General features: G+C 44.5%; 1 protein-coding gene across 4 annotated transcripts in view; it reads right to left on the bottom strand.

Annotated features, from left to right (window-relative positions):
• LOC119176243 (carbonic anhydrase 1) overlaps window positions 1–22727 on the bottom strand; it is a 110571-nt gene that overhangs the window by 19690 nt on the left and 68154 nt on the right. For 3 of the 4 annotated variants that reach the window (XM_037427427.2, XM_075877306.1, XM_037427426.2), the window contains one exon: window positions 3095–3292. In XM_037427427.2, the coding sequence (XP_037283324.2) occupies window positions 3095–3292 (198 nt within the window). Of the gene's footprint in view, window positions 1–3094; window positions 3293–14121; window positions 14363–22727 lie in introns of those variants that run through there. The other variant, XM_075877308.1, reaches the window with a different exon arrangement.

Here is a 22727-nt window from a genome sequence, read left to right as displayed (position 1 = left end):
TTTATCGTGCATTTAATTCCAAGCACACAGGCCTCGAAGCATTTTTGCCTCCATTGAAAATGCGGCCGCCACGGCCGGGATTTGATTCCGTGACTTGTGGGTCAGAAGCCGAGTGCCTTAGCCACTAGATCACCGTGATGAATCTTGAAAAAGTTTCATCGAGCCGATGTCGTGAAATTCGAAAAATAAATTTTGGTATTTCTGATGTCACGCGCGGAGATTTTGGAGTGAAATTTAAAGATGGAACTTCAACCTTGATTTTCTCTGCTGATAATGAACTTATAATGAAACATATGGCATTAGAGCTTTCAGAGAGCACTTTGTTAATTGAAACAAGGTCATTGTTTCCCTTTATTGTCCCTTTAAGTTCAACATTATCATAAAAACTCTGTGTGGTGGATTTCTGACGACACATTTGCACGTTTCTCATTTCATCGAAATACCCATGTTTTTTGTGTTGGTGATCACTATGAGTGTCCTACATTATGTCCTGATCCCCGATGCTGCAGGGGGACCTGCAACATGACAGTGGAGATATGCTAGACACCATGCAGTGCTGGTGCTGACTCCCGTAAGATTAAAAAAAATGGTGCGTGAACATTCAATTGCAAACTATATATTGTTTCTACAGCTTACAAAGGGGAAATTTTTTGCAGACATGCTTGGTCTATGCAATGAATGTATTAGGTATGATTGTTTAGAGTGATAAAACTTTAAGAAGAGCACTTTAACCCTTTTTGAACTCTGGTGGCCTCTAAACATTTTTTTTTCTTAACAGTCTGGAGTGCACTAGTATACATTCACACATGTCAAATGTACATTCTATGTTAGGAAAAGGTGGAAGAGGTGGATGTGTAAAGTGCAGGGCTAATTCTATAAATATAAAGTATACCTGACTCTAGATAATGCTTTTACTCTCTTTAAAGTCAATGAAGGCTTTTAGAAGTTTAACAGTCTCATAAAAATACTAATGTAAAACTTAATGTTGGCCCATAAAAGTAGACAGATGGCAGAATATCTCTTCCTAGACACTATATTACAAACAATAGCACACTATATACAAGTGATAGTATAGCTAGTAGCAAACAAAGAGCCACTTTTCGACATCAGTGGGAGAAATTACTACTCAGTTTTCCTTTCGTGTTATTTCTCTAGTACTGCTCATTTACGACACCAGAAGATTTATTGTCGAATTGCAATTCTAGCTCACATGACACTGTATCAAGACTGAATGCACAATGATAACATTGTGGCCAAAGCCCACATCATAACTGGTTATGATTAAGAGTGTCACAAACGAGCTCTCAAGAAAGCGCACGCCTCCAAATTTTGGTGACGGCAACAATACCAGGCGCCACATTGTCGCCCTCCGAAGCCAGTGTTTAAGAAAAAAAAAAAAAAAAAAAACAAAGGACTCCTCAGGCGCGCAGACTCCCACCCTCAGACGCGCCGCTATACTGACCAACCTCTTCGCATGGGTCGGCAAGAGATCGCTGGAAACCCCTTCGAAGAAAAGGGGCGTGGCGATACAGAGTTGCGTCACGTGTCGCGTATTGTTCTCGTAAAGGCTCACCCTTTCCCCAGCCTTGGCTGTGCAGCGCGCCGACGAAACGATTAGAAACTTCTAGAACCTAGCGCGAAGGTATTTAAGCGAGCAGCAGAGAGCGGTGATCAGGAGAAGAAGAAAGAAGAAAGGAGCGCGTGAGCGGCTGACGTATTACCGGCGAAGAAGTTTGGTGCTTAGAGTGCGAGCATTCGAAGATGCGAGGTTTCCTAAAAGAGAAGCTTTGGGAGCAGTGCAGCGACAACTGCGCTGGACTTGGAGCGAGTCTTTCTTAGGAAAGAAACATTCAAGCTTTATTCCAAGAACTTTGGACTGATTAAGTTTAATGAACTTTTAGTCTAAGTGTCTTGGTTGTTTAATGCATCTGACTGCATTGTAGCGAGTGTCCTTGTTTGTGTCCGTTGTTCTGAGTGTAGCCGATTGTATTGTGTAGCCCGTTGTTTGAGTGGCGACATGTTGTACTGGACAACCGAATGTGCATAATTGTGTATTGTCTGATCTGCCGTACTTGAGAGCATATTTTTTGTTTTGTTTACCAACTCTCGGCTCTGACTCGTTCTTTAGACCACAGCCGGCGTCCGCTGATGCACCAAATCGAACTACATCAAAATAGTCTGTGCTTTCGTGGTGCAGTTCGGGGGACTGACACGTCGGCCCTTGGAATTAGCTTGGCGATTGCCTCCCTAATTAACAGGAACAGTGACAAAAAGTGTTGTTCCAAATGCAATGTGAAAAATGATATACAATGTTTCCTGCTGATATGCTTGTAATGTGATGTGATGCATTAGTGCACTTTCTAATAATTAAAGCTTAGCATTGCTAGCTCAAGTAAAGTTGCACAGAGCACCAAGCAAGTGAAGGCCGCACTGTCTTGTTCAAAGTAGAAAATAGAAACAATATTCACAATCTAGCTGCTTTAAATTATGCAAAAAATGTAATATATACTGTTGGAAAATGAAATCTTTTTTTCTGATCTTGTTTCAACTTTATCACACCTACACTAAAAACTGTACAGCTTCAGTGCCTTCTTTCTCTCTAGCTCAAGTCTCATGCCAGAAGAAAAAAAAAAGCTATAGCTAATATTTATTAGGCCCATGCTCAATATATACTGACTTGCTAATGAAGACTAGTGAGGTAATCACACGCTGGCAAAAACTTGCTTAGACTATGCATGAGTGTTGTTAATCAGTACGGCTGTGCTTGCGAAAATATTGAATTTATTCTATAGTATAGTGAATAATAATAATAATAATAATAATAATAATAATAATAATAATATTAGTAATAATCATATGTGGGTGTTTTATGTCCCAAAACCACGATATGATTATGAGAGATGCTGTACTGGAGGGCTCCGGAAATTTTGACCATCTGGTGTCCTTTCACGTGCATTGACAACGCGCAGGCCTTTATCATTTAACCTCTATTGAAATGTGATCGCTGCGGCCAGGATGACCTTCGGGTGAGCAGCCAAGCATCCTAACCACTGATCCACCAAGGCGGACCATAGTATAATGTAGAACAACTAACTAGGTCCAGGTGAAGAAACGTCCACACGCCATCCAGAACCAGTGTTGAGCAGGCTAGTGCACTGGAGGCCAGAGTAGGTCCATCGCAATGGGTTCTCCGTCAGGAATGGATCTTGCTGCACCTCGCAACGCACAATGTCAATGGGCGACTGCTTCTCTCCAGCTGCCTTGGGAAATTTCTTGGCCCAATTTGAGGGACCTGCACGTAAGAGATAGAGCCATCAGTGACAGATAAATATTTGCTAAATGAACAAAAGCCCGATGTAAAATTTCTCCCGATGGCACCAGGTCATTGGCCACTACAAATGTGTCAAAAGTTTTCAAGTGATATATATATATATATATATATATATATATATATATATATATATATATATATATATATTTATATATATATATGTGCGCACAAGTGTCAAGAGGATCATAGAAGCATCACTTGGACAAGCAAAATATCGATTCTGTAAATAAATGAAAAAATCACATTTGGCATCAGTAACACAACTAAAGCATTTGACTGGGCTTTAGTTTTTTTTTTATTTCAGATGTGATGCATGTGCTGCAAACGAGGAGTAAAGATCCACAACTACTATGTAATAAAAATGAAAGGAACAAAATGGCACATGAAAACAATAAATCACGATCAGGTGCAAGATTGCCGACGACAAAATAAAAAGAACGGCACTCCTAAACCATCAGTGAAGAGCAGTGTTGAAGACAGTGCGAGACATTGTGAACCGGCTGCACAATTCCGCTAGGGAGAAGTCACCGTTAAGTAGACAAAAGTTCCTCTGGACCCACACGCCTGCACCTGACGCCGCCCTTGTGATGTGCTCCTTGCATCACTGTTTTCAGCGCTCTAGATAACACCCAACAACAGGTTTTTAGCAAGAAAACATGTGGTCCTTTGTGTGAGCACTATGTTTCATTATTGGGCATAGGTTCATGAATATATTTATTATTCTTCTACCCATGAACTCCTGTATTCAGCTCAGCAATGTGCCCATCAGTCTGTCCATAAGCTCATTTTTTGAGCATATGAAATAAAAATGTCCCATGAAAACAGTTTATTAAGTGAATTTTTCATTTTTTATACTACCAGCAGTAAACTGCCAGCTTTTATTTTAGATATATATTATGCATAAGGAAATCTCTGTAGGCTAGTTGTTTTCCACTTTAACAATGAATTGATATCTGGGGTTTAACATCCCAAAACCACCTTATGATTATGATAGACGCCGTAGTGGAGGGCTCCGGAAATTTTGGCCACCTGGGGTTCTTTGACGAGCACCCAAATCTGAGTACACGGGCCTACAGCGTTTCCGCCACCATCGGAAATGCAGCCGCCTCAGCCGGGATTCGATCCTGCAACCTGCAGGTCCGCAGCCGAGTACCTTAACCACTAGACCTTCACAGCGGGACCACTTTAACAATGCTGCTAAATGAAAATGTGCTATTTATTTTTGGCCCCACGTAGACTCCTAGGGTGCTGCAATGTTTCAGCTCTACCTTGCTGTTAATCAGATCATTCAATAGGTATAGAAAGTTTATGAAAAACAAAACAAAACAAAAAAGGAGTTGCAGTTTCACTGCAAGGGGCAGCAATGAATGCAAAAGCAACAAATTCGAATGTCACATGATGAATGGGAAGAAACTCTATACGTGTGGAGCATTGCAGAAGTGCAAAGGACACACACAGACAGGAAGAGCTATCAACTCACAGCTCGACACTTACACCAGGCGGCTGGAACACAAAGAAGGACACTCGAAAGGAATGCACAGGCATACAGAAGATGAACACGAACAACTGTAACAGTAGTTACTTCTCCGTGTTTGATCACTGCACTGCAAGTGTCTGCTATGCCAGCACCTCCTTGTTGAATGAACATTGTGGTGCGTGGGGCGACCCCTCTGTGCCTGCTGCGGCAAGTGGAATTCGAAGCATTGCTCCCCTCTGTGCCTGCTGTGGCAAGTGGAATTCGAAGCATTGCTTGCCCAGTGTTTCACAATGTGAATGGGTACAGAAATAAGGCACTTTTAAGCGTGCATCTCAAGAGCAGTTGAAACAAAATGTTGAAAAATTGCTATAAATAAAGCGCGCCCTTTGCACCATCTTGCGGGTGGTACTGTGTACTAGATCTGTGTACCACCTGTGCTAATTATTCAACGTTAGAATTCAGACGAACAAGTGGCATGTGGCAAGCTGCAGAGCGAGAGGCAAGAGGTTTGAATCTCGGTGGTGCACTTGGAAATTTTTTCGATTAATTTTTCTGTGCGACTTTTATTTCTATATACATACATATACATATCCGGGACATGACGGCGACGGCAAGAATTCGCCGCAAGCGTTCATATATGGTAATTGCCATAGAAAAAATTAATTTCCACATTTTCTTTGTGCATACCTATATAAGTGTGTGGGTGCACGCACGCTCACACTACTTCGATATAACGAACTTTATCGTAACGAAATTCTCAATACAATGCCCACAGAGCACCATGCATTGAAAATCTAAATAACAAATCGTAATTCTTCATATCCGCGATTTCCATATATAACCAAGCTTCCCAGTAACCACACTGGAAAACCCAGGCAATAGATTTAAACTTGCACTGATGGTGGTCTGAATGCATTTTTTCAAGTCGCCTGCCGCGCGACGGACAGCCGCTGCGGGGAAGTGCGCATTGTTCTTTTCGCCTTCGGAACAGCACGTGCGGTTGATGCGAGGTGCTTGCAGGAATCCTGGCGTATCGTATATCTTATACTTCAACTGCCGCCTCTGCGTAGTGTATTTCGTGCCGCGCGCGCTGTGTGTCGGCGCCCGGGTAGGGTTTTCGTTATCGCTGCGCCTCAAATGACAAGAATGCGTTGCCGTATATATACGCGGCAGCAGCGAACGCGACGTGCTCTCAATTACGTTGCAAGCGATCACGATCATCCGGGAAATCGATGCACGTCATCGCAAGACTGATATCTTGCAAGCGATCTCGATCGGTGAGAGAAAGATATTGTGCTTCGTATATAGAATCGACCGGCGAGAAAACGACGTCGATCAACGCTTGTCTTGGTGATATCGCAAAGCTCACCCGCAGTACCCAATTGAAAAGAAGCTATGCTTTTGCTGGCTGCACCGTATGTGAGAAATAGAACAAATTCCCAGTGTACGTATATCGAAGCTAACAGTCTCAATTACAGCAAATAAACTTTTTTTTTTCGGCAAGCGCACGAGGTGCGTAGCCAGAGGTACACCGCCGTGACACCGCTGTGACAGCGTAACGCATGCCTTTCGCGCACGGGCACGAGAGAGTGGGTTGACCTGCGAGGCCTGGCAGAAGCAGACATGCATGCGCTGGTCGAAGAGACACTGCGTGTGGAACGCTCCAGGACACTTCGATTTTGCAACTATTTTTCCGAGCACAAGTTCGCCCATAATAAATGAACTTCAGAGCTCAGCTGTTTTGCGTTGAGCGGCGCAGGCGCTGCACAGCGAAGGATGAAAGACGGCGATAATGGCGATAACGAGGAGGGCACGAGGAGGAGGGAACAACGGTGGCGAGACGACACGTGCCGCGGCGCCACAGTAGCAGAACCCAAGTGTGCGCCATCGAGCGGTTGCCGATGACGTCGTCACTAAGACATGAGGCGAGAGCGAGGGCGTCCCGGAATCATGTATAGAATAATACAAATAAAGCGCAGCAGAGGCCTGTCTGCGGCGGCTGTTGCGGAACGCGCCCTCACGCTGCCTTCCGCGGTCTGCCGGCTATGCAGATCTTGTCTGAAATTATCGCAATATTAGAACACCTGAACCGCCACGCACACAATTCGCATCAGGCAGTGTCGCAAACTCGCCGGTGAATTTTTTCGTTGAGCCGATGCATATAGCGAAGAAAAATTCGCGATGCCGTAACGCATCTTGCGCGACTGTTGAAATTCGGAGGGCGGTGATGTCGCAAAACCTGGCCACCGTAAACGAAGACGCCGTAATTCAAGTTAACTATGCCTTCAAGCGTTCTCAGATCGCTGCTTTTTGTCTGTGGCGTGCCATGGTTATGATACTACTGCAGGGGTTCATCGAATGTGGAGCGCCACTGTGGCGCACTTCGATGACGGCATCGGTGTCGCACCACCAAACAGTACACAATATCTTGGCGACAAACCTCGGCAGAATCGACGCGAACAGGCCCAGCGAGGAGAGAAACCCTAGCCCCTTCCCCCTCCCTCCCTCCCTCACTGCCGAAATTTGGTTGAAAAGGGGAGGGGGCGGGAGGATTTAGCGAGGATAAGTAATAATATTAATGGGTATTTTTCAAGATTTCCGATAAGTGCGTCCACTCCACCAGTCCTCCCCCCCCCCCCAGAAAAACAAAAACAATTGCTTCTTTTTACAAGCCTGGGTGGGCGCGCTAGTTTCGCTTATCTCTTAGTATTAGATAAGTGCGATCGACTTAAATTCTGCCTTCTTGCGCAACACGGCCACTGAACGTGAAGAAAACTTAGCTGGCTTGGCATCAAATCGTGGTCGGTGCCACGCGGTCAACGAAATTTACATTTCTTTTACTCCGTTCAAATTAGTGTTGCTGTAGTATTCGTACATTCTTGCGGAACTTTCCGCATGAAAATGAATCCTTCCGCTTCTATTATACCTTGCATAAATGGCTGAATTCTCATTTAACGAAGTGCCAATTTACCCACTTTGTTATCATTGAGAACTAAAATTATACACGCACGGTCGTGTATGCTCGGAGTCCCATGCACAGTGAGATAATCCAACGAGTTAATACAATTGTGTCCTTCGCCGGCAGCCATAATGGATGCATACAATAAAGCCCACGCAGCATTTAATTTTGTTCTTCACGAACGGTGCAGTCAAATAACTATACCGCTGTTTTCACTGCGCACCGCTTCGGCGCACCACCAGACGACAGTGTGGACATTAGCGGAAGGTCCTTGCCGAAGACGTAAACCCACCCACTTAATTGTCTTATTGATTGATTGATATGTGGGGTTTAACGTCCCAAAACCACCATATGATTATGAGAGACGCCGTAGTAGAGGGCTCCGGAAATTTCGACCACCTGGGGTTCTTTAACGTGCACCCCACTTAATTGTCTTACAATGACAGGACCGCGAAATGAGAAAGGCCAGCGAGGAACATTAAGTTCGATCGATTCAAGGCAGCTACAGAAAGAACGACCCAATAAGAGCGGTGTATATATAGCGTGCAGACAAGCACTCTTAGTTTTAATTTAAGAGTGCGTGCCTAAAATTTCATGGTAATTATCGAGGCTACACACAGCAACAAGTCGACTTCTCCACGGAAAAACAACTACATAAATGAGACTATTTAAGCGCACTCTCGAAATTACGGTTACGGCTGGAAAAGCGGAGCTGTATACGCTGTTGAGAGCGCACTATCATTTAAATATCACGCTTAGTTCAATTCTTGTATGAGACGCAGAAAGAAGACGGTTGTGGTTTAAAAATCACTTCAAACTATACAAAAAAAAAATAAGAGCTTACGCAGCAGCGCGCGCGCACACACGCAAATGATACAATCATGTATGCGCACGTTTTTAACGAAACAACAAAATTCGTCTCCAGAAAAAAAAAAAAGAGTCCATGAAATGGGCAAACGCAGTCAACTGCTATAGCGCGACGAACAGTGGGACGAGCAATATTTTAGAGCTTCACGACTTGCACAGTCCTTTATGCCTGAGCAGTAATATTGATAAACGCTTCATTACTGTGAAGAGTTGGAAGTCGGCCTGTACAAAACTGCTCGATCGATAAGTGCACGCCCGGCTTTCACGGTGTCAGAAGATTTGCAACGAACAAGAAATATGCGCATCTCATACGTATTTTCTAAACCAGGAACAGTTAAATAAAAAAAAAAAGCTGAATACGAAATAAACGGCAAGATTCAGGCAGAAATTGCGATTAAGAAAAGCAAGCGTTACACAACTCAAGAGTGTCAAGAGAAAGCGTAAAATATATAGGCAATTTCCGGAAAGAACAAAAAAAAAAGCATCCCCGCCCCATCCCGCTTTGTGAGGGGCACACGAATAAAAATGGCTGACATCCCCCCCCCCCCCCCCCACTAACTTCCATTTCTTCCTCTCTCCTTGTTTTCGAGAAAAAAAAAAAAGTACCAGGCCTGGCTACCAAGAAACACCGGGGACAGATTGGTGAAAAGGTGATTGGGGTTTCCGATCAAATCTTTGACAATTCTTTTCAAATATATTTTTTTTTCACCTTGTCGCCGCATATTCATATCCCGGTTTCGGCTCGCACATACTCGTTTCCAAGGCAACAGTCACTACGCGCTGTCAATCGCGCGGCGTTGCAATCACATGTTCGAATCGCGTACACTCATTTGCCTTCGCTATACGTTTAATGTTTTTTTTTCGTAAGTATAAAATTTGCCACTGTCTCCACTAGGCCATTTTATAGCGCACAGGCTACTACAAATTTATGAATAATAGTAGTAATTGTTGAGGTGTTACGTCCTCAAACCACGACGCAATTCCGCAAATTTCGACCACCCGAGTTTCCTTGACGCACGCTTAAACCAAAGAGTACAAGGTCTCCAGAAATTTTGCCTCCATTAAAATGCGGCCGCCACGATCGGGCTCAAGCATCAAACAGTTATGCACTCATAACAAGTAGACCACCACGACGGGTGCCACAAATTTTAAGGTCCCAAAAGACAAACTTTAGTAGAGCGGGCCCCGAATAATAGCGGCAGTGCTAACGCAACGCCGTACAAGTACTGCGCCACAACTACTGTCGCTAGTAAAAGTAACAAAAAAAAAATGCGGTGTCTGGCACACCTCAAAGCCAAAGAACGAGAATGCGAAGTGGCGTGCGTACAGGGCCGATTCTCACCACCTTGAAGCGCACCGAAACCCTGACATTTCATGACAAAGTACACTGCCAGTATAAACCAGATGCCATCGAGGAAAATTCCGCAACTCGAACTACAGCACTTTCGCTTTTACGAAGACAGCGTCAGACAATCCATCAGCGTACTTCTCACGGCATAAAGGCCTCAGCACGTATACGTTTGTCTACATACAGCCCCCGTGTGGTGCGCGAAGCGAGGCAATAAGTTCGCAATGACAGATTACTTGCTATATAGCAGCAGCAGCTACGCAGACAAGGGAGTCATGTGTGGCGTGTACGCCTGGGTATCTTGAACTTCGCAATAATAATAATAATAATAATAATAATAATAATAATAATAATAATAATAATAATAATATCTGGGGTTTCACGTCCCAAACACAACGATATGATTATGAGAGACGCCGTAGTTGAGGGCTCCGGAAATTTCGACCACCAGGGGTTCCTTAACGTGCACAGTACACGTCCATCGAAATGCGGCGGCCGGGATCGAACCGGCGACCATCGCGTCAGCAGCCGAGCACCCTATACAGCCACTGTTCACACAGCATGCCCTCCTTACACTGCGACGCAGCTCGCGGCCACTATCAATATGAAACTCTGCGTGACGTCTTCAATTGCAACATCGAAAGAACTACACCCAAGTCTTGCATGCGCATACAATAACGTGCAGCTATACGAATACACTTCATGAACTACTGTTAAAAAAGGAACAGCCCGCAAATTAGTGTGTGTATGCGCACACACACACGTATATATATATATATATATATATATATATATATATATATATATATATATATATATATATATATATATATATATATATATATATATATATATAAGGGAGAGAAGTGTATACCTAAGGGCTCGTATTTCCGTGGTTTAACACAATATTAATGAGATATAACAGACAGTAATGCCAAGGAATGTACAGGGGAAGTTATTAGAGCCAATGGAATGTAAATAAGAAGAAAGAAGAAAGAAAAGTGGATGAAAAAATTACCAGCTGTGAGCTGGTAATTTATATATATATATATATATATATATATATATATATATATATATATATATATATATATATATATATATATATATATATATATACATACATATAGACTCCTGATAATTTTGACATCGCACAGTACAGTACACATGTCTCCAGCATTTTGTTAACATCGAAATGCGACCTCTGAAGCCGGGATCAAATTAATCGCGAGTATTTCGGGTACTAACCTTCGGGCTCCATCTATATTAGTAACATATACTAGTGAACAAAAGAAGGGAATAGGCGTTTGAAATTTGCGAGCGGTGCTCGCGCTTCACAGCTTCAGGGCGATCGCCTTTGACCGCAGAGGTATGTAAACTGATAAAGGTACAATAGAAATTTTTTCTATTGTACCTTCATCAGTTTACAGCATACGAAGCTTGCAGCATACGTCGGACGTATGCTGCAAGCTTCTGACGTGTTACAATCTTTTTTTTTTGTTTGTTTGACGGTACATACAAGGCCCGAATGCAGTAGTCTTTTGTATCTTTGTAAGCCTTCCTGTGCAGCTCACCCACGTATTTCGTCGAGTTCTCATGGGAAAAAATGACTTTAGGTTGACTTAGTTTCAGCCATTTCAGGCTAATTTTGCGCTCCTGAACTAAATCGGCCCCGAAGAGTGCCGCAATGCAAAAACGCGTATTGGCCACGAGGACCTCCACTAGAGAGGCCAGCGCTGCGATCGTTTTCACGTCTAGAATGCGTAGTTCTGGAATACGGCAGCTTTGCTTTCGCGACACCACTTGCATCGTCCCCCATGGCAGCACCGGTTCTTAGTCGCGATTTTACGATGCAAATTATACACGAGAGTGCCAACGGGGGGGGGGGGGGGGGCGATCTGTAGTTTGCTTGTCCGTGTTATCAGGCCTTACCGCTTCTTTAAGCACTGAGCTTCAAAACAAAGAGAAGCAAGCACGGTGTCCAAAGGAAATGCGGTGTTCCAGCAGACAAAGTCAACCAGAGATCCTATGAGTGACGTCATCCCGTAGGTGGCGCCACGGTATGTCCTCGAGGCCAATAGTTACACTGACTTCGTCTAAACTAAGAAAAGTTTTCAGCTTTCGTGGCTTATCTCCGAACAATAACAATAATTTATCTAGCGCGCATTTCCTTTAGTTAACGCTTCCAAATCTCCGATCACATGCGCATGACAGCGCAACATGCATTGTTGGTAGGACTGTAGCGAGCGCAAATACAATACGCCCCAAATGACGTTACCATTTTTATTAAACAATTAACAGCTAGATGACGACCGTTACGTTGCCGGCGTACAAAAAACGACACCCATTTCGTATTTATGGTGGTCGTAAAACAGCCAGGCATGCACCGCTCGGAAATGTGGTACTATAAGCCCAACACACTGCAAAATGCTGCCCAAGTGCGATATTTAAGCGCGAATGAGCCAGCCGTTTATCTGCAGCAGTTGACATATATGCGAGCAGGAGTTACAGCAGTGGTCCGCTACTGTGAATTCCAAACGCCGATGCATCAACCTTCCCCTCGGTTTAAAACAGACGGCACAGATTAACCGGCACCGGCTGCAGTTAGCGACGTCTTTACCAGGAAATTGAAGGCAGTTTTAATGAACCAAAGAAGCACTAAAGAGGCACTGCGAAACAGAACTTGCTCGAGCAGGGCAACGGTGCAAACATTAAGCAGCAACAGCGAACTGGCATTGCACAAGGTGTATGCACGGCCACTGTGCAATGCAATTCACAGGGTCGTCCACATCCAATGTGAACGCCTTATTGGTATTAAATAGCTGATGTTCATTACATAATTCGGAAAGTTATTACTCTCTTTATCGACACCATGCATGATTAGACGTCACATAGCCGATATGTTCCCTCGAAAGTGACAATAAACGTTCGAATTGCACCGGCTTGAATGCCTAGATGACGTGTTCACCGCAGATGTGGTCAACCCTGTATCCCTTTCAGTCACGGCGCGTACAAATGTACACGCCAACTTGAATGAAATGTCACCTGCCACGTGTTTCATCAAATGGCTTGAAACTTACTGGGAAAATTCGTGCAGGTCTCTTGAGTGCGAACAACTGGCGATCATCTAAGTTCGTTATGCTGCGTATTGCTGCAGAAGATCACTTTGCTATAGATACGCTACCGTGCTCGACGATTGTTTGACGCGAAGCGTTCCATAGCCAACGTGAAAATACTTTTCACGTTGGCTATTGAAATACAAATACAACAAAAAAAAAACAACCTGTGCATGCATTTTGGGAATAACAATCTATTCTTTTTATGCAAGCACCGAAGCTGACTGGTGGCTGAATAATTAAATAATTAGTTACACAATCATTGACATTAATTACTATGACTCACACAAAATGACGCTTTTCTTGATTTTTCTTACTTGGAATGTAATACTCAGTGCCTTGGAATTGCGCCACGCGAATTTGAAAAATAAAAAATGACGCGCTTCTGACGTAATTTGTGACTGAAGAGGATGTATACACTCGTGAACACGCTTGCCGTAAACAAGGGAGCGCGCGTATACCGCACTGTGCTGCGCCATCGACTCCGACCTACACAAAAATAACACGAGGCTCGGCACATGTAGTGTGTTAGCAGTGTGGTTATTTTTTCTATCGCGCATATACCGTCTTCGAGGTAGGTATACGCTTGGGTGTTGTAGTTTGCGCGACGGTGAAATAGTGTGACGATAGTTATAGCGCGAGAACCAAACGACGACACAGAGACAAGAAGGACACGAAAGACACTTGTCTCTGTGTCGTCGTTTTGTTCTCGTGCTATAACTATCGTCATGCCATACCAACTAGCCCAAGCTGCCACACTTCTAAGGTGAAATAGTGTCGCCGCTAATACAACCCGCATATTCCTAGCCAGGTTAGCTAGGCGTCGAGCACAGCGCGGCACACACTCCCGTGTTTACGCTAAGCGTGCGTTGCGTAGTAGAATGCCATTTGAAACACTTCACTCGTTTGTAGGATATCTCACTCTCGCGCAGCCAGGCGAAGGCGGGTCAGATAGAAACGCGCGCATGAGCTGAGGCTCATGTCGGAAACATCAAACGCTTCTCGCGCGAGAAGCAGGCGAACCTAGAGAGTCCTCTTCCGCCGAACCGCTGCGGGTCTCACGGTCGCCGTAGACGGTGTAGTTCTCCGGGAAAGCCGCCGAGCCAACGAGCAGGACGGCCTGGTCGGTCGAGCAGGCTGTGCCCATCGTCGGTGGACGGCGCAGCAGGTCGCCCCAGAGGCAAAGCACCGGCGAGCAGAAGCAAAGCACCGGCGAGAGGAGCGGTGCGAGTTGGACGTCACGGACTACCGGTGTTCGGAGACACCCAACTTTGAAGAGAATTAAGAATGCCGCCACAGGATGCGTCAACGAGAACCTTGCGAGATCGCTTGGTGCAATATCTCGGTAGCACACGAACGAAATGTTCAGTAGAAATTGAAGTTAAATGTCAGGGATTTCCTTAACTGTTGAATTGGAAGACAGTAACTTTTTTTTTCTTTGCTTCTTTTCTCGGCGCATCGGGAAACTGCACTGAACGGTGACAAATATGCGAACACGAGCCTCGTAGTTTCCTTGCAGTTGTGCAGTAAAGAAGCTTACAGGGAGAAAGTGAGCCAGCGATATAAATTAAGAAACGCCAATGACAAACAAGCTTTTCAACTGCAGAAAAAGAAATGTTCAGATCCAGTTCCGAGATTATTAGTCAAGCTTAAAGCATTGCGTTCTATTTCCAGGACACAAAAATATTTATTTCTTCTTTTACATTCAGGACTTGCTCATCCGCTAAACGATAATCACATTTTCATAGCGGTCTGCCTGCTACGTTAAGTTGCGATGGCTTTGTACCGCTATAATATATTTAAGCACGAAATGCGGGTTATCGCCTTGAGGAAACAACCTCCGCCTGCAAGGTTTCGCTGAACCTCATTTGTTAATTGCGCATGAAATTGCAACAAGGACGCCCCGGCGCATTTATCGTACACATTCATTACACATAACCACGGCTCCAAATGCGTCATTTTTTTTTGTTGCGAAGCGTGGCCGCTTCGTCTGCCTGCCTTTTTGTTTCATCGTTTTTTTCGTCTCACAGTTCCTGCAGTGCCCAGGCTTGTTAGCCATGTCGATAGACTTCACCTAGCGTTACAGTTCAAAGAATCACATCCTCACCCGTCAAACGAATGTTTCGATGACGTCCAGACAAGCTACTAACCTTCACAAAAGAAACACAAAAAAGCATACTTAGAGAATTAGTTTAAAACCGATCCACTGGGCAAAGACACCCAAACGTTTTTGTCAGCTAAGCATGTAATAAACTATCCCTATAGTGCCGTGTAACCACGGTTTCAAGAGAGAAACTCTCGCAGAATCAAAATGACGCAACGCAACAGGTGCGCGCAGCTCGTTAGGGAAACAACGACTGCTACCACTCGAACCTTCACGAACGCGCGCTACAACAAATGCCAGGGTATTCGCGAACAATGAAAGCAGCAAAACACTCACCGGAAAGGCGTTCCGACTGAAACGGAGCAACCAAGAAGAACAAAATTAAAAATCATAAGACTTAAAAAAAAGAGGCAAGAATAGAAAAGACGGCAGAAAAGGATGCGTCTCCTTTCGGGGCGCTGCGAAGAATTCGGAGGAACAGCGCAGCACTCAAATAGCGCTCGGCGACGATATTCTCAGTCGTCGGCCGACGGCCCTTCACATTTCGCGGTGCTGCTTCGGCATTGCGCGCTCAAGCTTGACGAGGCGGGATTTAATAGCCGCCCTCCTCGCCGACCCTTTCCTACCCCGGCAGCCCCCGTGTCCGAATCCCGGCGCATGTTCGGAGCACGCGATAAGGCGGGTCGAAGCCGCCGCTTCGAGCGCAAACAAAGCGAAAAGAGAACGGGCGGACCAGGTAACGATTTTCGCGCACGAAACCTTTTACAAAATGTTTATCGTATACGCGCTTCAGCAAGTGCGACGGCCAGTACAGTGGAACACACACGTACGATAATAAAAAAAAATGTGGACACCAAACAACAATAGATGCGAAAACTACCCATGCATGATGCAGAAGTCGAAGCGCGACACAAGGAAGGACTCGAGGCGGAATAACCGTTCCCTTGGACAAACAGTACATAGCCGCACACAGCGCAGGTGACTGGCGTGTGTTCAGTACAGTCCCCTCCCTAGGCGGAAATGATCAGATAAAAAAAAACACAAAAACATCGCAACAGTGAGAAGGAAAGCTATAGCTCTTGGACGCAGGTTGTTCGCGGAGCAAACAACTATTCCGCACAATGCGCAGGGTTTTGGATATCTTTATTAAACGCACTGCGAAAGCCTGTAAGCGCATTGGAACAGCGAAATGTGCGAACTGAATGCATTCACTTTTTTATTCACACATTACTCAATAAAAGCACACTTAAAACTGAATAAAGGAAACACGGTCTACAGTTTACATCTATAAACATCCGCGATGCCAATCAAAACAAAATGAGTGCTAAACTGATCTGTCTGTCAATAATAAACAAGCGAGGCATTCATGAAAAGACAGTGAAATAAACTAACCCATACTATATAGATCAGCGAAAGAACCAGACCAAACACCGTTCATCGTTTCCAACTTCTACTGCAGTGCTTGCCTGCACGCCTTTATTCTTTTTCTTTTTCTACACCCCTTTGAATAGAGTTTTGTTCGATATTACATATCAATGCAATAGCGAGAACGTTTATTAACAGAGGCCCCGCAATGGGGCCGAGTATGCAATGCTATCTGATGTCACCCAAGCGAAGCAGAGTCTAAATGCGCAGAGCAAACAAGATCTTTCAGCCAAATCAGTTCAACAATAGTCTGCAGGCAGGCTAAAAACGAGGTGCCCACTTGTCTAACTGCCCCATATACGACTGCTCACTGAAGGCGGTGAAGCAATGCAGTCGACTAATTCTGAAAGGCGTTCACAGCAGGCACTCGCATAAATGTTTCAGCCTAAAACATTCAAAACACCTCTTTCAATACTCGACCATTTTGAACACCCAGTTGTCAAAACGAACACGAAGCAAATCACGAATACTAGAACAATTGATATTTGAATAACGTACGGGGACGAAAATATAACCTATTTATCCGCATATATGTGCGCGCGTGTCTTGGTGCCCGTTAGCAGATGGCCAATCATGATGTATCGAGACTGTTTGCTGGCCTATAGTTGGTACTTGCTTAAATGGCATACTTTAGCCGCGAAATAAGGCAAACACATGAGTAACGAAACACAGAAAACTATAAGGAAAACCGACACTTCGAACTAAATTATAGTGAGCGCTAACCCTAATATACAACATACAGACATGTGCAGTCTTCACACAGCCTTACGCTATCCAACTATCAAACAATCTCTTTTCCGATACGTATACGTTACCGACGTGTCGCTGATACATGTGCACCATTCTTTTTTATGTGGTCGCTTTTTTTAGCGCAAAAATTACCATATTACACAGCACAAACACCCTTCGGTTTGCATTTCAACACAGTTTTCGCAGAACGGCCCCGGTTTAACGATGTCTTCATCTACGAGCGCTCAACTGTATATGCAAGCCCCCACCCCCACCCCCATTCCATTTCTTAGATCGCTCCTACGCAGTAATGCGTCTAAAACATCACCATCATCAGCCTGACTACGCCCACTGCACGACCAAGGCATGTTCCAAGTTTCGCCAATCAACCCGGACCTGTGCTTTCTGCTGCCACGTTATACCGGCAAACTTCTTAATTTTACCGGCCCACCTAACTTTCTGTCTCCCCATCATGCGTTCGCCTTCTCTTGAAATCCAGTCAGTTACCCTTAATGGCCAGGGGTTATCCTGCTATACGCGCTACCCGCCCAGCCCGGGTCCATTATTTCTTCTCGATTCCAACTATGTCCCTAACCCCCGTTTGTTACCTGGCCCACTCTGCTCTATTCTTATTTCTTTGAGACTGCACTTATCATTTTCATTTCCATCGCTCGCTGCGTCGTGCTCAATTTATGCTGAACCCTCTTTTCAAGCCTCCAGGTTTCTGCTCCGTATAGGTAAGTACCGACAAGATGCAGCTGTTATGTACCTTCCTCTTGAGGTATAGTGGTATACTACCATTTGAATTGATATCATGATTTGAAAATTCTGGCCGCATGTGCTCCTTCTCATCGTTATTATTTTAGTTATTTCATTCTCATGGTTCCGCAACGCGTTTACTACCTGTCCTAAGTAAACATATTTCTTTGCGAATTCCAGTGTCGCGCTACCTATCGCAAATCGCTGTTCTCTACCTATAGACTGTAGCACGTTACTTCAGCTTTATGCAGATTCATTTTCAGACCTATACTTTTCCGCTTTATGCGCCCACTTCAGTAATCATAAGTTGCAATTCATCCCCTGATTATCTCAGCAACGCGCTGCAATGTCATCAGTCATTCGCACGTTGCATTTGTAGTGGTGAAGGAGCAAGGCGATCGCCAGTGGGACCGTCTCTTGGTGCGAAGTGGAGAGCTGCGCACGTGCTGTGGACGCCGAGTCAGTTCTGCTGTTTCTGCCTGTATCGATTGATTGATTTGTAGGGTTTAACGTCCCAAAACAACCATATGATTATAGGAGACGCCGTAGAAGAGGGCTCCGGAAATTTCGACCACCTGGGGTTCTCTAACGTGCACCCAAATCTGAGCACACGGGCCTACAACATTTCCGCCTCCATCGGAAATGCAGCCGCCGCAGCCGGGATTCAATTCCGCGACCTGCGGGTCAGCAGCCGAGTACCTTAGCCACTAGACCACCGCGGTGGGGCTTCTATCTGTATCAGCTTTCTGCCTGCTACTATAAGGCGTCATTAAAAAACCTCCCTTGCAAAGTGGTGGAATGTGCTGGGTAGTTAAATCTGGAAGTTCCAAGCCGGAAGCTGCCTCCTGCGCCGACAATGCCTGATCAGAGCACCGAGCACGGCCCAATCTCCACTGGTCATCGTGCATACCACCCTGCAACAACGCAATCCCCTCTTCTTCAGCGGACCCGAGGACACGGTGGGGTTCGAGACCGGGTCCGCTGCGCGCCAGCCCGGTATTCCACCACTGAGCCACGCCGGTAGTCGATTTACTCTTATCCCTAACTCTTCCCAATCCAGGGACCTGAAAATCTCCAGTAAACACGCGGTGAATAACTGATGTTTTACAGCGGGTATGCGTCAGCATGCCACTTTTAAGCTACAGACACTCCATGCCATTAAATCTGATTTACCGTTAGTATTTTGTGGTCAGCGAGAACGAGAAGTGGCCGTTGTTATGTTTCAATCAATCAATCAATCCATCAATCAATCAATCAACGTGCCGAGGAACAACTATAAGGTCTTGGCACTGGGGCACACACAAAAAAAATATTGCTAAAAGAACACAGTAAAGACAGTCTATACAGGAAAAAAAATCACCACAATGTGCAAGGTACGCTGAAATACCAAGAAGAAAACGACTTTCAGAATGTACGACACTATAATATTATAAAAGTAATCATAATAATAATAATAATAATAATAAACTTCCCACAATACTTAAGCAGTTATCAGTGCTACAATTCTGGGTACCCTAAGAATATATATGGTATATCGACATCCCTAGAAGAAACTTCATTACCAGCACTTGTACACTCGATGAAACGGCGCTCCGCGACGGCATTACCATATCGCCCACCCACATCTCTCCCGAAACGACTCGTGGCGACGGTTATATATATATATATATATATATATATATATATATATATATATATATATATATATATATATATATATATATATATATATAATGAGATCTAACAGACAATAATGCCAAGGAACGTATAGGGGAAGCTATTAGAACCAATGTAATGTAAATAAGAAAACAGAAAATTGGGTGAAAAAATAACTTGCCGTGAGCAGGATTCGAACCTACAACCTTCGAATCATCGCGTTCGATGCTCTACCACTGAGCTATCACGGCGGCTATCCCTTCAACCACTTTATTGGGTTTATATGTGAATTTAAACGTGGGAGTGTCAGTCAGCGCCAGCTGTAGCCCTGGCGGCGAGTGTGGCACACTTTTTTTATGAGCCTGTATGGCGTCACGTAGCACGTGAACTTATTACGAGCTGGCAGCTGACCAACAGTCTCTCGTATACAACCTAACGGCACCAAGTCTGCCAGTACGAGACCCTCGTTAAAGAGTAAGGGAAAGCAGTGTATACCTAAGCTAAGGGCTGGTTTTTCCGTGTTTTGACACAATATTAATGAGATCTAACAGACAATAATGCCCAGGAATGTATGGGGGGAAGTTATTAGAACCAGTGTAATGTAAATAAGAAGAAAGAAAAATGGATGAAAAAATAACTTGCTGTGAGCAAGAATCGAACCTACGATCTTCGAATAACGCGCTCGATGCTCTCGTTAACGAATAACGCTAACGTTAACGAATAACGCATTATCGAACGTTAACGAATAACTGCATCGAACGCGTTATTCGAAGGTCGTAGGTTTGAGTCCGTGTTAGTGAGTGTGTGTGTTTGGGGGGAGGAGGGGGGGCGTCCTGCGAATTCTTCCTAGCGCCACAAGAAAATTCCGTGCTAAGTAACGAATTACGCTCTGCCAACGTCCCCTAGCGCTTCTAATGATTGATATATGTGTTTTAACGTCCCAAAACCACCATTCGATAATGAGAGACGCCGCAGTGGAGGGCTCCGGAAATTTCGACCCCCTGGTGTTTTTTAACGTGCGCCCAAATCTCAGCACACGGGCCTAGAACTAGGCTCAGCAGCCGAGTACCTTAGCCACTAGACCACCGCGGCGGAGCCTGAGAGTTTCTATATTTCCTGATCACTAAAGCTTTCTTTACATACCCCTCTCTTCACGGATATGAGCTGCATACAACACCTGCTCAATGCATTCCAAGCATTCAATTCGCATTGATCACTTTTAGGCAGCTGGAACACAATATCTTGTCTCGATTCAGGCACAACAATTTATTACTTATACAACGCAGCTATACCACATGGCAGACATCTCTCTTTAATGAACACAGCACATTACAAGGACCTCATGATGTGATGCTTTCGCGCCTTATGTTTCTGTACACTTAAGGGTGCACCAGACAAATGTAGGTCATTTTAAATTTCTTCGAATTATCATTATCAAGCTCCTCTGACTCACCACACGAGAGGACCCAGATAACACACACATTTAAAAAGCAATTTGAATAAGGCTCATCATTTTACAAAACGAACTACGCGAAAATTTTCTTCAATTTTCTTAACACTGAAGAAGAACCAGAATTCGTCAAGGATGTTTCAATGTTTTCTCTCTCGAATACACGTCAGAGTCGCAAATTGCGCTATTCGAAGCGTCTATAACCACGTCGGGTTTTAACATGATTTGATGATTGATTTGTGGGGTTTAACGTCCCAAAACCACCATATGATTATGAGAGACGCCGTAGTGGAGGGCTCCAGAAATTTTGACCACCAGGGGTTCTTTAACGTGCGTCGGGTTTTAACAAAGCGCAGCACTGTTTTCGCTGAGTACAACGCTTTAGCAGCAGCTCAACGGCGATGCAACCTCCATATATATATATATATATATATATATATATATATATATATATATATATATATATATATATATATATATATATATATCGCAAGCGTCTTGAGACGAAAGAAAAAAACTATACGCATAATGTCTGAGGTTGGACATCGGTGAGGCTGCTCGATCTGAAACCCCGCTTTTTCATTCTTTTTTTTTTAAAGATTTCTCGCAGGTTATTTTAATTTTATCGCCCTAGTTATGTTTTTTATCTGCGGCAACTGTCTCTGGTGAGTTTCCTCCACTTTACCAAATCAGCCCCAGTTGGCTTCTTTTCGACCCCTCGACACAGTGTTGCTGCCTGCTCTTCGACTATGATTCCATTTGTTCACGGAATTGTCACAGCCTAATCCTCATTCGTCGCTCCCGTCACTGATTAGTCGAACCAACCAGTATATAGGCTCGCCTCTTGAACCTTTCGAGCATGGTGCATGCGCGACTTTATGCATTTTTCGGATGTTCCGAAGCCCAATTAGAAATTTCTTTACTATCTGCTATACGCAGGCGGCCACTCGAACCTTTATCTTCGAGAGCATATGTAGCTGAAAAGCATTAGCCGACAAGCCTCCATGTTGCGCTCACAAAAGTACCCCACTTTTGTGAAATACCAATTCGACTCCTGCTTCACAGACGTCTTTTTCGGTGTCGCGAACAGCGTCCAAGCGCATTGAAGGGCCAAGCTTGCAATGCCACCCTCACTGATACGAATCACTATCAAAACTGGAGAATTTCGCGATACCCGCGCGCCGTCAAAAGTACGCAACATGCTCCAACTATAGTATCGTGCTACATCGACGGAACTACCATCGATGTGACACGACGTAAAACTGCTTTAAACTAATATTATAAAAAAAAACTGAAAGAAAACTGTTGCGGCCCAATCCGGATATCAGCAGGTCGTCGGATCGAATCTCGGCTCTGGCGGCCGCACTTTCGATGGAGACGTAAACGCCTGAGGCCCGTGTGCTTACATTTAGGTGCACGTCAAAGAACCCCATGCGGTCGAAATTTCCGGAGCCTTCCACAACTGAGTCTCTCATAATCATATCGCGTTTTTGGGATGCTAAACCC

The sequence above is a fragment of the Rhipicephalus microplus genome, chromosome X (genome assembly GCF_043290135.1).
Source record: "Rhipicephalus microplus isolate Deutch F79 chromosome X, USDA_Rmic, whole genome shotgun sequence".
Classification (NCBI taxonomy): domain Eukaryota; kingdom Metazoa; phylum Arthropoda; class Arachnida; order Ixodida; family Ixodidae; genus Rhipicephalus; species Rhipicephalus microplus.
Note: the sequence above shows the minus strand (reverse complement) of the source record. Positions and strands in the feature narration are given on the sequence as shown.